At 30.6% G+C, this 13,456-nt stretch overlaps 2 protein-coding genes across 4 annotated transcripts; both read left to right on the forward strand.

Annotated features, from left to right (window-relative positions):
- Positions 1–1,478: 1,478 nt before the first annotated feature.
- On the forward strand, positions 1,479–4,916 carry LOC105636559 (putative WRKY transcription factor 51). Its single transcript, XM_012219861.4, has 3 exons — positions 1,479–1,807; positions 1,901–2,047; positions 4,306–4,916. Exons 1-3 carry the CDS (start codon positions 1,533–1,535, stop codon positions 4,511–4,513), a joined length of 630 nt encoding a protein of 209 aa, XP_012075251.1. The 5' UTR covers positions 1,479–1,532; the 3' UTR covers positions 4,514–4,916.
- Positions 4,917–5,511: 595 nt separating this feature from the next.
- On the forward strand, positions 5,512–10,902 carry LOC105636557 (Ras-related small GTP-binding family protein). 3 transcript variants are annotated; one of them, XM_012219859.4, is made up of 7 exons: positions 5,512–6,242; positions 6,986–7,077; positions 7,172–7,313; positions 8,040–8,344; positions 9,925–9,991; positions 10,086–10,191; positions 10,430–10,902. In XM_012219859.4, exons 1-7 carry the CDS (start codon positions 6,152–6,154, stop codon positions 10,623–10,625), a joined length of 999 nt encoding a protein of 332 aa, XP_012075249.1. In that variant the 5' UTR covers positions 5,512–6,151; the 3' UTR covers positions 10,626–10,902. The 3 variants fall into 3 exon arrangements, with proteins under 3 accessions (XP_012075249.1, XP_012075250.1, XP_012075247.1); XM_012219860.4 differs by having other exon boundaries at positions 10,125–10,191; XM_012219857.4 differs by having other exon boundaries at positions 5,516–6,242; positions 9,925–9,978; positions 10,061–10,191.
- Positions 10,903–13,456: the final 2,554 nt, after the last annotated feature.

Genomic DNA, 13,456 nt, shown 5'->3' on the forward strand with positions numbered 1-13,456 from the left:
TTACTCATAGATCAAACCAATAAAATTAAAGATCCTTTAAAAAGTGTTACGATTTTATCTTTTATTTTCCAAGTGTATGGTTAGAAAAATCTTTATTTCAACAAGAATCATTGATTTAATTGGTTTGCTCTATAAGTGGGGTCATGTTACGTACTTTACACATTAATAATAATAATAATAATAATACAATGCCCTTAAGAGTACTTATTAAAAAAGCATTCATTCATAGAAAACAATAGAAAATAATCATAATTATATTTCATGTTTTAAGAACTGCATTTCCTTTCGAAAAAAAGAACTGTATTTAGATATAATTAATATTACCCACAAGTTATAGCTCAAAATTTTTTTATATTTAATTTAATTTATATTAATTTTTTTAATGGGTAACCATGTAAAACTTGTTTTTAAAAAAAAAATCCTTAAAGGGAGTGTTTGATTATTGAAATTTGATATTTTCATGAAAATTATTTTCAGTGATAATAGATTTATAATAAAATAATTTAGGAATATCATTTTTTTTTTTGAGAATAGGAATATCAAATTATTGTGTTTATTTCTAGATATAATTTTTCTATGAGTATATGATAATTGTGTTTAATTAATTTATGAATAATAGGTAAACTTCAATATCACCTTTTATTATATATGTTTTGTTGATACTTTTTGAGATTTTATCATACAAATATAAGCATTAAATTTTAAAAAAATATTTTCTGATTACAAGAAATAAAAATATGATTTTAAAACTAATAACAACTATAATATAATATAATAATGATTATAATGAATTAAGAACAACCAAAAGTTTAAAATAATTTTCATCATAATTACATAATTATTTATTTTTATAATAAAAAAATAATATTATCCTTAATTTTCATTTGCAAGGAGTACAATTTTGACAAATCTTTAGATGATAAATTATTATTTTTTTATTGGTCAAGTAGGAAATACGCACTGTGCACACACAGAATAAGAACATAACACACTTTTTCGCAAAACCAGAAAAACTATATTTTTATCTATATCTATACATCAAGAAATCTAACTTTCCCAAAAGTATAATATTGATGTATCAATTAAACTCCCAAAATTTTACATTCTTAACTCAATTTTTTTTACCTAATTTCAGGCACCAAACATTTATTCAATAATAATAATAATAATAATAATAACTATTATTATTATTATTATTATTATTATTATTATTAAAAATTATAAGTTCACATTCACATCCGACACCACGAACAATTGAAGTGGTCCCATACCCCAATCAGACGTTTAAGATGACGTCATCACGCTTACGTCACCACACTTGTCCTAAGTTTGCCACGTGGCACCACTGAGGCAGCTTCGACGCATCACTCCAGGAAAGTGTCTATGAAAGAGCAGCAAAAAAGAAAGATAACGTTTTCAAGATTATTACCTGATATTCATTAATATTAATTTATTTAATTCCTCTACATAATCCCAATATATTTATTTATAAAATGGAACAAAGCCTACCATCACGCCATTGCTTCTACTAGATGTCCAACTCCAGCTTTATAACGATGGACTATCCTCCTCCTGCAAACCCTAATTCTACCAATTACCATCACTTCGACCCCAACATGGATCCGTTTCTAACCGAGTTTCAGCTATCGGATTATCTCGTGCTTGATGGCGATGGTTTTGATGGGTTTGGAGAGGATTCAACCACGTCCTCTCAAAGTATTCTATCATCGGATCAGGTCTTCAGTGGCGGCTCCACCGGATGTTGTGATGGCGGTGGTGGTGCAACGTCCAGAAGTTGTAATAGCGTGTAAGAGATAATTGATTTCTTGATAGTTAAAAGAGATAATCTTTTAAATTTGTCCATTCATATTAATGGGTTTTTGTATGTATATATGTACAGTAAATGCAAAAAGAGTTTCAAGAAGGAGAAGGCTCAAGTGGGACATAGAGTTGCATTTAGAACCAAATCGGAGTTAGAAGTTATGGATGATGGGTTTAAATGGAGAAAATATGGGAAGAAGTCAGTCAAGAACAGCCCAAATCCAAGGTAACCATTCAGATGTTAATTTCTTCTTTTATTTGTTTGTTTTTGGTATATTTATATAATATATTCAAGAAAATGGTTACTTTACTAGTACTTCGTTTTACTTTAAAACATGAAATGATTATTAGAAGAAATTAGGTAATTATAAATTATTTTGGTTTGATAAGATCTTTTTTTAATTGGGTTAACATTATTATAGTGATTATATGCTAAAAACCATTATTATAGTGATTACTATTTGGACAATCAATAGGACTTAGAAAAACTTGAACAAGAAATGATAATTCATGTTTCATATTTTTTTTCCTTTTCGATAAATTTAACATTTAAAATTGTTTTACATCTATTATTAGTATTTGGACAATTAATATGGTCTGGAAAAACTTAGAAAAAGAAATGATAATTATATTTCATATAATTTTCCTTTTTGCTAAATTTAATAATGAACCGAACGTGTTTAAATTCATAATCTCCGAGAACAATTCTAAAATAATATTAAATCAGAACTCACTAGCATTTCAGTTCCTATAATCAAATACTGGATATCTGACTTATAAGTCTATTATACCACACTAGATAGCTAAAGCTAACAGTAACGTATATGACTAAATTATTGAAAACACATGTTAAACAATATATATGAGATATTCTTCAACCATACATATAATAGATAGGTGATAGATGGTCTTGGATTTAGATAGGCATTTAGATATCATAATATCACATCATTAAAATTATATTATATGTATATATATATATATATAGCAATAATCTAAAGTATAAATTGCCTTTTCACTTGTATTGGTTTCTATCATAACCATCAGAAATAGTGGTTTGTAAGTAGGTGAGAGATTTAGGTTGCGTTCAGCAATAGCTTTTTAGGTAAATGCTAAACTTATTTTTTATAATGTTTGGTAACATAGCATTTGAATTAATTTTTAGAAGTTAAGGTAGCGTTTTATAAAAAGTTAATTCATATAACATTTAACTTTTAGCATTTGTGAAAACTACTCAAACAGCTAACAGCTAATCGTTATTCAAATCTAAACAGTTAATTTTGCCAAATATGCCTCTGTACTTACATAGAGATGAGATAGGGAGAGGTGTGGTGTGGCTCGTGAAGATGATTGAAGCAAAATGCTCACATCAAACCAATATTAAAACAAAAGAAAGAAATGGGAAAATGGGGTCAAGCCCATGGTGTTGTTTAGCCAACAAATTACAATTGTAGCAATGAAAAATGGGACCCAAAGGCATCTTTTAGGATCACATTCAATTAAACCACACACATACATACATAAAGTGGCGGCTTCCACTTCTATTCACTCCGCTATACACTCTCATCAGCAGCATGAGATAAGCTCTCTGTCATTATGTACATGTACTAATCCTTTCTTGATAAGGAGAGAGCAAGAGGAGAAGTTTTTATAATATGTACGTGTCTTATTAGTAAATTTTATCAGGTAGATACTTTGGTAAAATTCTTTCAACAATATTACATGATAAAATTTTATGCAGATACTTTGGTAAAATCCTTTCAACAATAATGATTTAGGTTTTAAACTCTGATCTTATAAGTAAATTTCGTCTAAAAATATAATTCATTTTTACTAATCCAATTATCTACTGATTACTAGTTTTAAGATTCTAAGTCATATTGATAGTAATGTATTGGAAAATTCAAATCCTAATTTAGGAATCACTTACTTTTTTATGAGCTCTAACAAAATAAGGTCAAGTTTATTTGTTGTATATAGTTTGAAATAAGTATAATAAATTTTTTTTTTTTTTTTTGAAAGGGGAAAAAATACAATAATTGTTATAGTTATATAATCATACCAATGTGGTCCAAAGCTAGCTATGTGGGCAAGTTGGATGATAATAACCAAGCTAGCATGCTATAACTGCACAAAACTATGGGTTTGTTAAGCAAGTGGATGCTAATAATGGCAGAACAAATATATATCTTAAGCAACTTGACAAGTCCAGCCACCTTGACATATTCTGCATGTACAGACCTCTTTGTACAAAAATTAAATATAAATTTTAACTAACACTTGACGACAATGTCTCGTTCTAATAGAATTAGCAAGACTGACATGGTACACATAATCTGTGAAAGACTTTCTCATCTCATATATTATAATGGCTGTCTCTCTATAAGTGCTTTTCTATGGATTGAATCCCTGGTTTTTCTCATGTTTTTTATTTCTTTTGTTTTTGTATTTTAAAGATTTGGAAATTTTAAACTTATTTTGTAGGAATTATTATAAGTGCTCAAGCGGAGGATGCAATGTAAAGAAAAGAGTGGAAAGAGACAGAGAAGACTCAAGATATGTGATAACAACCTATGATGGTATCCACAACCATGAAAGCCCTTGTATGGTGTACTATAACCAAATGCCTCTCTTGGTCCCTAATGCTTGGACTTCACAAGCTTCTTCTCCCCATTCTTCTTCCTCGTCGTAGGATGGCCCTAATATTATTATTATTACTACTTTTTTTTTTTTTTTTTCTGAGCATTTGGGTTTGTTATGGGTCGAGAAATGCATTAAAACTAGGTTAGGCCAGAAATCACCATTAGATCTTAGCTAATTAGTTCATCACGAATTAGTTATTATCAACTTTGCTCAGTTAATGTACGCAAAAAATGCGACTTGTGTAATGGTATATTGGAATAGTAGTACTATTATGTCCCCATTGGCTGGCCCACTTTTGGGGTTCACAATGGGCTGGGCCTGTAGTGCTTCAGTCATTACAATTAAAAGTACAGGGCCCAATCGCTTCTCACAGAAGAAAATGTTTATGTGAAAATAAAGTTGGATCAATGTTTATATATGGACTTGAAGGATTGATAATTTTGCTTTATGTATATGAATGAACTTTAGAAACTTGGCCCTTCTCTTTTTTTCATCTTTAAGGGAATAGAAACTTAGCCTTCTTTCGTGTATAAGAAAGAAAAATTAAGTTTTCCTTTGTTATTACAATTGAAGTTGCTATCCATGTGTTCGTTGGATGGAATGATTGAGATTTTTCTTTAATTAAAATTTTCGAATTCAAATATTAGTTATGAAAATTGTTACATGAGCAAAGCACCTCATGTACGAACTCTGCAGTATTATCGTAGCAATAGATTGATATAAAAGTATGTATTCTCAAGAAATCACGATACAAAACTTAATGTTGATGTACGTAAATTTTTAAGTTAAAAAATATTGTTATCTAAAATTATTTTTGATAGTTGAAATTAGCCCCAAATTACTTTTGGAATGTTTTATGTTAGAAAAATGTCTAATTAATTTTCAAAAGTGAGATAAAATACGAATCCCGTCTTTTTTAATCAAATGTCTTAAATTTATGAAATTACCTGATTGGTTATCCGATGCGAATCGTGATCTTAAACGGGTAAAACTATATAAAAAAAAAAAAGTCTAATTTAATTTATTTTTCGAGCGCGTGATGACCCTTCCAAAATCCGGAACTTTTTCCCATTTCTATGATTTATGACGCTCCCACCATTTCATTAGGTAATCGGGTAGTTGACACCATGCGTTAAGGAGCCGACCATAACTCAGAATAACCGATCCAAAATCCAATCCATTTTGCGCACCGTTTAACTTGCTTCCCCATTTTCTGTTCTTAGATCGCTCCTTTTCTAAACCCCATTGATCAAAATTAGTTGAAGCTTGAAGACACTCTTTCAATTTAGAGTTTTAGATCTCTTCTTCTTTCTATGCTGAACCCTGGAACGAATTTCAAGAGAAACCCACTTCTTATTCTTCTGTTCTTAATGAAAACTCGTCTCGAGATATGTCGCTAGATCTGCTACTGTAATTTGGGCATTTTAACAGGACTATATTCGTTTTCGTTAGAGCATAATCAGTTCTGGGTTCTTCAATATGAGCTTAGATCTTTGCTCGATTCTAATATAATATGGATGTTGGATTAAATTGCGTAACACCCTTTTGGATAAATTGTTGTTTTATTTTGAGATTGTATGTGTTGATGGGACCTGATTGGTATACAAGTGAGGGACTGTTTTCTGTACTGGTTACTGGGTTATATTAAGAGTTGGGTTTTGGTTACTAGATCAAAAGAGAGAAAAATATGTTTTGGAGGGATCGTGAGAGGGAACACAAGGAACAGAACGGTGGACCACCTTGTGGACAGGTTCGAGTTCTCGTTGTTGGCGATTCAGGTAACTTTTGGTTTCTTCTTGTTGTTCTTTCCTTGTTTAGCATGATTTTGGCGATTCCTTTTAGTTTCTGTTTGTATGCCATTTCTTTTTGTTTCTAAACTAGAGCAAGGAATGGAAATGGAAGTGGAATAAATTATGTAACCGTTTCTTGTGTAAGAGGGAGCTATGGAAAGTCGGGTTAGTAGGTTTCTGTGGATTTTGAAGATTATCTGAAACAAGCAGCAAACATGCTTTCTATACTTTCTAAAACCTTCCTTTACCTCTCAAACCGGTGCTTCTCATACATAGTGTTACAAAAAGATGTAACCTGGATGCTAGAACACAAATTATATACCATACTGGACACGTTAATGTTTATTGGGCTTTAGATTAATCATCTATTAAATCAAATGTAGTAGAGGATTTGTGATATCATTAATTGGATCTAAGATCTGAAGAGGTTAAAGGACGGTATTGGTTATGTCATGGAATCAGAGCAAAGTTCAGTCATTCGCACTTCAACAATTTGTTATGCCTTCATTTACTACATGAGTTGACCTTATTAAAATATCTCAACGTGAAATGTGGAATGAAAATCTGTCACTTCTACATGTTAATACAAATAATGTTAATTCCTAATTTCATGCACTATGTCTGATGCTCATGGTTGATTACATAATGCCATTTCTCCTCTCTTTTTTGACCTTGTATTCGTCTTATGTACCTGATATCAAACTTCATTTTCTAATCTTAATCTTTCTTAGGTGTTGGGAAAACATCTCTTGTGCATCTAATAGTCAAAGGTTCTTCCATTGCTCGCCCTCCTCAGACAATTGGATGTACAGTTGGTGTGAAGGTAAATTCCAAATGTCTTGGTTACTTGATGGTAGCAGAAGAGCATTTTTAGGAGTTCAAGTCTTCACTAAGTTCTTACTATTATTCCCATCCAGCATGTTACTTATGGTAATTCTGGTAGCTCTTCAAGCAGCCTTAAAGGTGATGCAGAGAGAGATTTCTTCGTCGAACTATGGGATGTTTCAGGGCATGACAGATATAAAGATTGCCGGTCTCTGTTTTACTCTCAGATTAATGGTCAGTACCAAATTTGGTCTGCAATATAACAAGATGTGTATCAAAAACTTGCTCTAATCATTTAATGGATTCACCTTTACTACTTGCATCACTTCCATATGGGAGTTTTTAATGAGAAATGAGGTTTAGATTCATGGTATTCTTATGCTTGGATTTGGAACATGTAAAAGTTTAGGTTTAGATTCATGGTATTTTTTTTATTTATTTTATGTAAATAGATGCTATCTGGACAACTTTGTATTGAAAGACAATCCTAGGTGACTTGTTTAAGAAACTAAGAAATAGAAAAATTTGTTGGGCCTAAGTTGCAAAAAAGATGCAACGCGGTCGCCTGAGTAAGGTCGAATGCCTGAGTACTATTGAGGTGCAAGCCCTTGAGCCTTAATTTAGGTGCGCCTTTAATAACTATGCTTTCCACTTACATGAAGTTTGACTGATTTAATATTTCCATTACAGTTGGTTGAGTGTTGGAATGGGTAGTTATTTTCCATTATGCTGTTTGTAGTGTAAGTAACCATGACCATTCTTTTTTTTTTTTTTTTTTTTTAACTGATATTATTATGACATTTACTATCGTCAAAATGGCACATGGAGCTTGCTAACTTGAACTGTAATTTTTTATTTCCCCAAACTTAGTTTTCCAAAAGAAATATTGACACCTGTGTCCCTCTTGGAAGATATACCATCTATGACAATCACTTATGATTCTGTCTTAAACTTTGTCAGGTGTCATTTTTGTGCATGACCTCTCCCAGAGGAGGACCAAAACAAGCTTGCAGAAATGGGCATCTGAGATTGCTGCAACTGGGACATTCTCAGCTCCTCTTGGTTCTGGTGGTCCAGGTGGTCTTCCTGTCCCTTTTATTGTTATTGGGAACAAAGCAGATATTGCTGCAAAAGAAGGTACAAAAGGAAGCAGTGGCAATCTTGTTGATGTGGCTCGTCAGTGGGTTGAAAAGCAGGGTTTACTTCCCTCCAGCGAAGAGCTTCCGTTGACTGAGAGTTTTCCTGGAAATGGTGGCCTTATTGCTGTGAGCATTTCAATTTAAAGCTTTCACTTGCTTTGCTGTGCTTTGATTTTATTTAGATGATATTGATTGGTATCTATTTTGTGTTTTTGTGCACCTAAGCGATATATAAGGCGTCATGAAATTTCTCATATTGAATTTTGTATCTCATTTTTCAATTTTCATTCTGCTCAGTTCAGGTTTACATCAATGTAAAGGCCTAGAACTGCTATATCCTATTCTACTACTTGAATGTCATCTTTGTTTGTCTAACCCCCATTTTCTTATCCATCACAAATTTAAATATGCTCTATATTCCTTATGATATGCATGTCTAGAGTACATAATAATATTTGTATACACTGAAGTATAAATTTCTTGCTCTCTAACTCTTTAAAAGATGATAATATTATACTTTGACTGTATACATATCAATACGCTGTTAAGCTACTGTTAGCTTGGGATAACCCTAAATAGAGTAAAAGATGCAGATGCATGGGCGACAACTAGAGTCATGTGGATTGTTTATTGTTTATGTACTTTTTTTTTTCCCTAAGAGTCCGTTTGTTTTTGGAAAATAACTCGTCTTTAGAAAATATTTTTCAAAACAAAATGTTTTCCTTGAAAAATATTTTCCAATAACTTATTTCTGTAGTTTAGTTGCAATGTTGAAAATTAGTTAAAAAATATTAAATAACTTATAAAACCATAAAAACATATATATAATTATAGAAATTTCGTATTTTAAAATTTTATTATTGAATTATTGAATATAAGAAAGATGCAAAAAAAAGAAGATAAATGTGACAGCCGCCGGTGTCCGGTGGTGGTGGTTGGTGGTGACTGGGAACATGGTAGTGACTACTGGTAATTAATAAATTAAAAGATCTGTATATATAAGGTTATAATAAGTTTGTCAATATCTGAAAAATATTTACTCTCACAAAAATGGGAAGTTATTTTCTTTAAAAATAATTTAGTTTTCTTTTGCCCAATAAAATATTTTTCATTGATTGATTTTCCTGATATTCCAAACATCGGGAAATCTGAAAAATGTTTTCTAGACAAGTTATTTTCTGAAAGCAAATAGAGCCTAAATCTCAATTCCGGTAAGGTGGTAAGGGTGACATCAAATTTTGAGGGGTTTTTTCTGTCACTATTCATGTATATTTGTGATTTGGTCACGGGCGTTCCATATTTGTAATTCGGCTTCTAGATTCCGATTGCTTGAATCTTACAATTTGAAAAGAGAATTATATTATTCTAACAACGATTTTCTTCCTCCTTTTATTTCTAATTCTTCTATCATATGATAACACCTTTTGTGATGAATCTGAGTCCAGTTTGTGGGAACCTCTTATTTGGTCTATTAATAGCAAATGTACTTTTGATTGACTAGTCAAACACTTGATATGAATCAGAGCAGTTGTGTCTAGGATAGTGTTGTATCTGGTTGACAATATCTGAAGCAATAGCTACCATTGCATAGTGAATGAGGAAATTTAATAGTTGTAGTGATCGTTTGTAAGCAAATTGAATTGCAGTGAACCTATCCCATATTATGTATGAACTGGCATAATGATCTATTTGTTTATTATGTGCAGGCTGCAAAAGAAGCAAGGTTCGACAAGGAAGCTGTGATAAAGTTTTTCCGTATGGTATGTGCATCTGGTATGTTAGTGCTTTTGGAATCCCTTTTCTATTGATTATTTTCAACTTTGATGGACCACTGTGTTTCAGTTGATCAGGAGAAGATATTTTTCAGATGAGTTGACTGCATCTAGTCCATGGTCTGTTTCCCCAGTTCAAAGACCTGCGCAACGTTTGGATGAGACTTCAAGTGATGACGATCAGTTTTACAAGAATAAACGGTATTTTCTGCAGAACATCTACCTTTTTACTGTGTTGTGCTAATGTTTCCACCTTAGATTTGTAGTTATATTTCATTCATTGGTTATATTTGAATCCTGGTATTATGAGATCATGTGTTTTCAGAAAAATAGTTTCTGTAAAACTGGTTAAAGTACAGGATTCAAACAAAGATCCTTTTTATTTTCAATTTTCTTGTTCTCAAACTTTAAAGACATTAGAAATCTTTTGTTTATGCAGTTTAACCACTGATCCATACAAGTATAACGTGCTTCCGCCCCTGCCGGCTCAGCGCAATCTCACGCCACCTCCCACACTTTATCCTCAGCAGCCAGTTTCAGTGACCGAGAATTACAGCTTCCCAAGATTTCCCCTCGCAGATTCTCGTGAAATAAACAGCACTGCTAGATCGAAGCGAATGGATATTAATGTCTGATGATCTCTGCCTCAGGGTTTGCTACTGCATTGGATGATCATCGTTCGTCTCAGAAAAAATCTTTCATTCAATTTCTGAGTTTTTTCCATTATATTTTGTTTGTAAACTGATCCACCGATTCTTTATATCTGAGGCTGTTAGAGGATTCGGGTTAGAGCTTGTCACACTACATACATGTATATTGATTTCCAACCAGCATTGCTAACAATATTCTTAGTGGCATTGGAACACTTTTCATATATTATATAAATATACTGATTATTGTTGAAAAATACAAGTTTTGATTTGTTTTGTGGTGAAAGAAATAAACAAAGATTTGCAGATTTTCCCATATTATATAAATATACTATTTTTTTGAAGCTTACATTTTCTTAGAAAAGAAAAATACTTATATTGTGTCTCCTTTATTATTAGCACCAATTATAATGATACTTATTTAGAATTTTATTTTAGTCATTAAGTCTAAACATATTATTACTTTTTGGAATATTAAAATGTAATTTAATTTTAGGCTTTTACTATAATAAAGATTTGAAAAATTTTGTATCAATAGAGAAACTATAATTTTATTCCATTTGGCATCTAACATACTATTAGTCATGGCTACCGGTTTATTTTGAATCGGAACCGAACTGTATTGTAGATGAGCCGAAATCGGATCGGAACTGTCGGTCAAAGTTTTGAACCGGCTCGGAATTTTTTTATTTTTATTTTCAAAATGATAATCACATAATCTATTCTATATACCTCTAAAAATCTCAATAATATTTTACTACATGATATATTTTAATTAAAATTTTTTTTTAAATACACTTTATTTTGAAAAGTTAAACATCTAAAAGGTAAAATGGTTAAAAAAGAGAAAATTATAATTGTATTCCTCTATTTTGTTGAAAAAAATACTTCACCCTTATCGTTTTAAAAAAACGCTGTCATACCCTTACATGTTGAGTTCGTTATACTACATTGCCCTTCTGTCTATTTTTTGCAAATTTAGAGTGTAAGTCAAAGAAAAATCTAATAATTCAAAGAGAGAGAAAAATTATCACCAAAATACCTTATTCCTCTTCCTCTTCCTCTCTTTCTCTCTCATCAAACAAATCTGCAGCTCTTCCTCTTTCTCTCCCTCTTTCTCTTTCATAAAATAAATTTGCAGCTTGTCCGTAGTTTCAAGACACAACAACTCCTAGTGTCGTACCATTTAGAAAACTCATCTTATGAAAATTTCTGAAAAATATTCAAAATGGATAAATGAAAAACTGATATGTTAATTAATAATAAGAATCTGAAAATTTTTTTTATCAACTGGCCATTCCAGATGATCAATCGTTTTATATCTTTTCTCACAAATTCAATTCAAAATCAAATTAACATGAGTTCATAATAAATTATTATACCAAAAGCCCAATATATTATTTTTATATTTTTATTTGGAAGATTAGAGATTGCTTGAGGAAGAGAAAAGAAGATAAATATGATAAATGGATAGAATTAGGCTCAATTGTGTCATTTCATGTGCATTTAACGTCTAAAATCACAAAAACCTAACGGAAGGGCAATTTAATTTAACGGACTCAAAATGTAAGGGTATAATAATCTATTTTTAAAAAAACAAGGGTAAAGTAGTTTTTTAAACAAAATACAGGGGTACGATTATAATTTTCCCTATTAAAAAAAGAGAAATATTTAGTCTAAACTTTTAATTATTTTTAACTCTTTTTTTTTTTGCTTTTAAATTGTTTACTAAGTTCAAAATTACATTCGAAAGATTATTGGCTCGTTCTTATTTCATATTTCTTACACTTGTGTTGAGGCATGATCTTAAGCTTGGAGAATTATTTTTAATTTCACATATTAAGGACAATTTGCTAGATTAAATTAGGAGAAGGGAAAATTTTAGTTAAAATTTTTGCTTATTTTTGTTTAGCTTAATATGGTTGGAATAACTGTGAGCAAAATTAAGAATTGTCATAATCTAATAACTTGTGATAAATTTAGTTGTTGTTTAAGTTTAAAATTTAATTTTTAATTTAATATGATTCCTTGATGCGAACATTTATTTTTAAGATACAAGCACCAATTTTTGTAATTATTATGATAGATATATATTTTTTTATCTAAATTAATTTAACATTGGCATTCCGAGAACAAAATAACATGATATCATACAACTTAATAAGAGCCTGGGTTACGTGCCATCCAAGTGATGGAGAGGAATGGAAAATTTTTTATCAATGTCATCATTCTTTACTATTGAGTTGAGAAATGTTAGGCTTAGGCATTTTTTAAAATTTTCTAATAATTTATTTAATTAATAACATTTAGACAAAATAAAGTAATAATTTATTTGATTATTTTATAAAATTTATTAATTTTATTCTTATATGAGTATGAGTATTCTAAAAATTTATTTAAAATAAAATTTACCAATATTTTTTAAACTCATATTAATATTTTTGAAAGAAAAATGTAATATTAGAATCGATTTTTTTTTTAAAAAAAAAAAACTTATATCGCCGAAAACCATGATCGAAACTGTCGGTTCATCGGAACAGCATTGAAACCAGTCGGAACTAGAACCGAATCGAAATCGGCGGTTCAAGAGCCGATTCAGGTTTAACATTTTAAAAATTTTGAACTGCCGGTTCAATGAACCGGGCATGCCTACCTACTATAACAGGTACATATCACTAGTTATATAAGTTTCTTTTTTATTCTTTGCAAATTTCTTTTTTTCTTCTTTTAGTAGAAAAAATGTCCTTTTAAATTACTATTAAAAAACTACATATCATTGTTTTTAATGATATATTTTTTCAATTTCATTTAGATAA

Source organism: Jatropha curcas, chromosome 3 (assembly GCF_041381405.1).
Source record: "Jatropha curcas cultivar XTBG-Jc1 chromosome 3, XTBG_Jcur_1.0, whole genome shotgun sequence".
Taxonomy (NCBI): Eukaryota; Viridiplantae; Streptophyta; class Magnoliopsida; order Malpighiales; family Euphorbiaceae; genus Jatropha; species Jatropha curcas.

What these genes read in the sequence shown, in the direction of transcription:
- LOC105636559 (XM_012219861.4), top strand. Translation starts at nt 1,533, where the DNA reads ATGTCCAACTCCAGCTTTATAACGATGGACTATCCTCCTCCTGCAAAC. An exon ending in TCCAGAAGTTGTAATAGCGT is followed by an intron (nt 1,808 to 1,900) that starts GTAAGAGATAAT and finishes ATATATGTACAG; the next exon opens with TAAATGCAAAAAGAGTTTCA. An exon ending in AAGAACAGCCCAAATCCAAG is followed by an intron (nt 2,048 to 4,305) that starts GTAACCATTCAG and finishes CTTATTTTGTAG; the next exon opens with GAATTATTATAAGTGCTCAA.
- LOC105636557 (XM_012219857.4), top strand. Translation starts at nt 6,152, where the DNA reads ATGTTTTGGAGGGATCGTGAGAGGGAACACAAGGAACAGAACGGTGGA. An exon ending in TCTCGTTGTTGGCGATTCAG is followed by an intron (nt 6,243 to 6,985) that starts GTAACTTTTGGT and finishes AATCTTTCTTAG; the next exon opens with GTGTTGGGAAAACATCTCTT. An exon ending in GAAATGGTGGCCTTATTGCT is followed by an intron (nt 8,345 to 9,924) that starts GTGAGCATTTCA and finishes TATTATGTGCAG; the next exon opens with GCTGCAAAAGAAGCAAGGTT.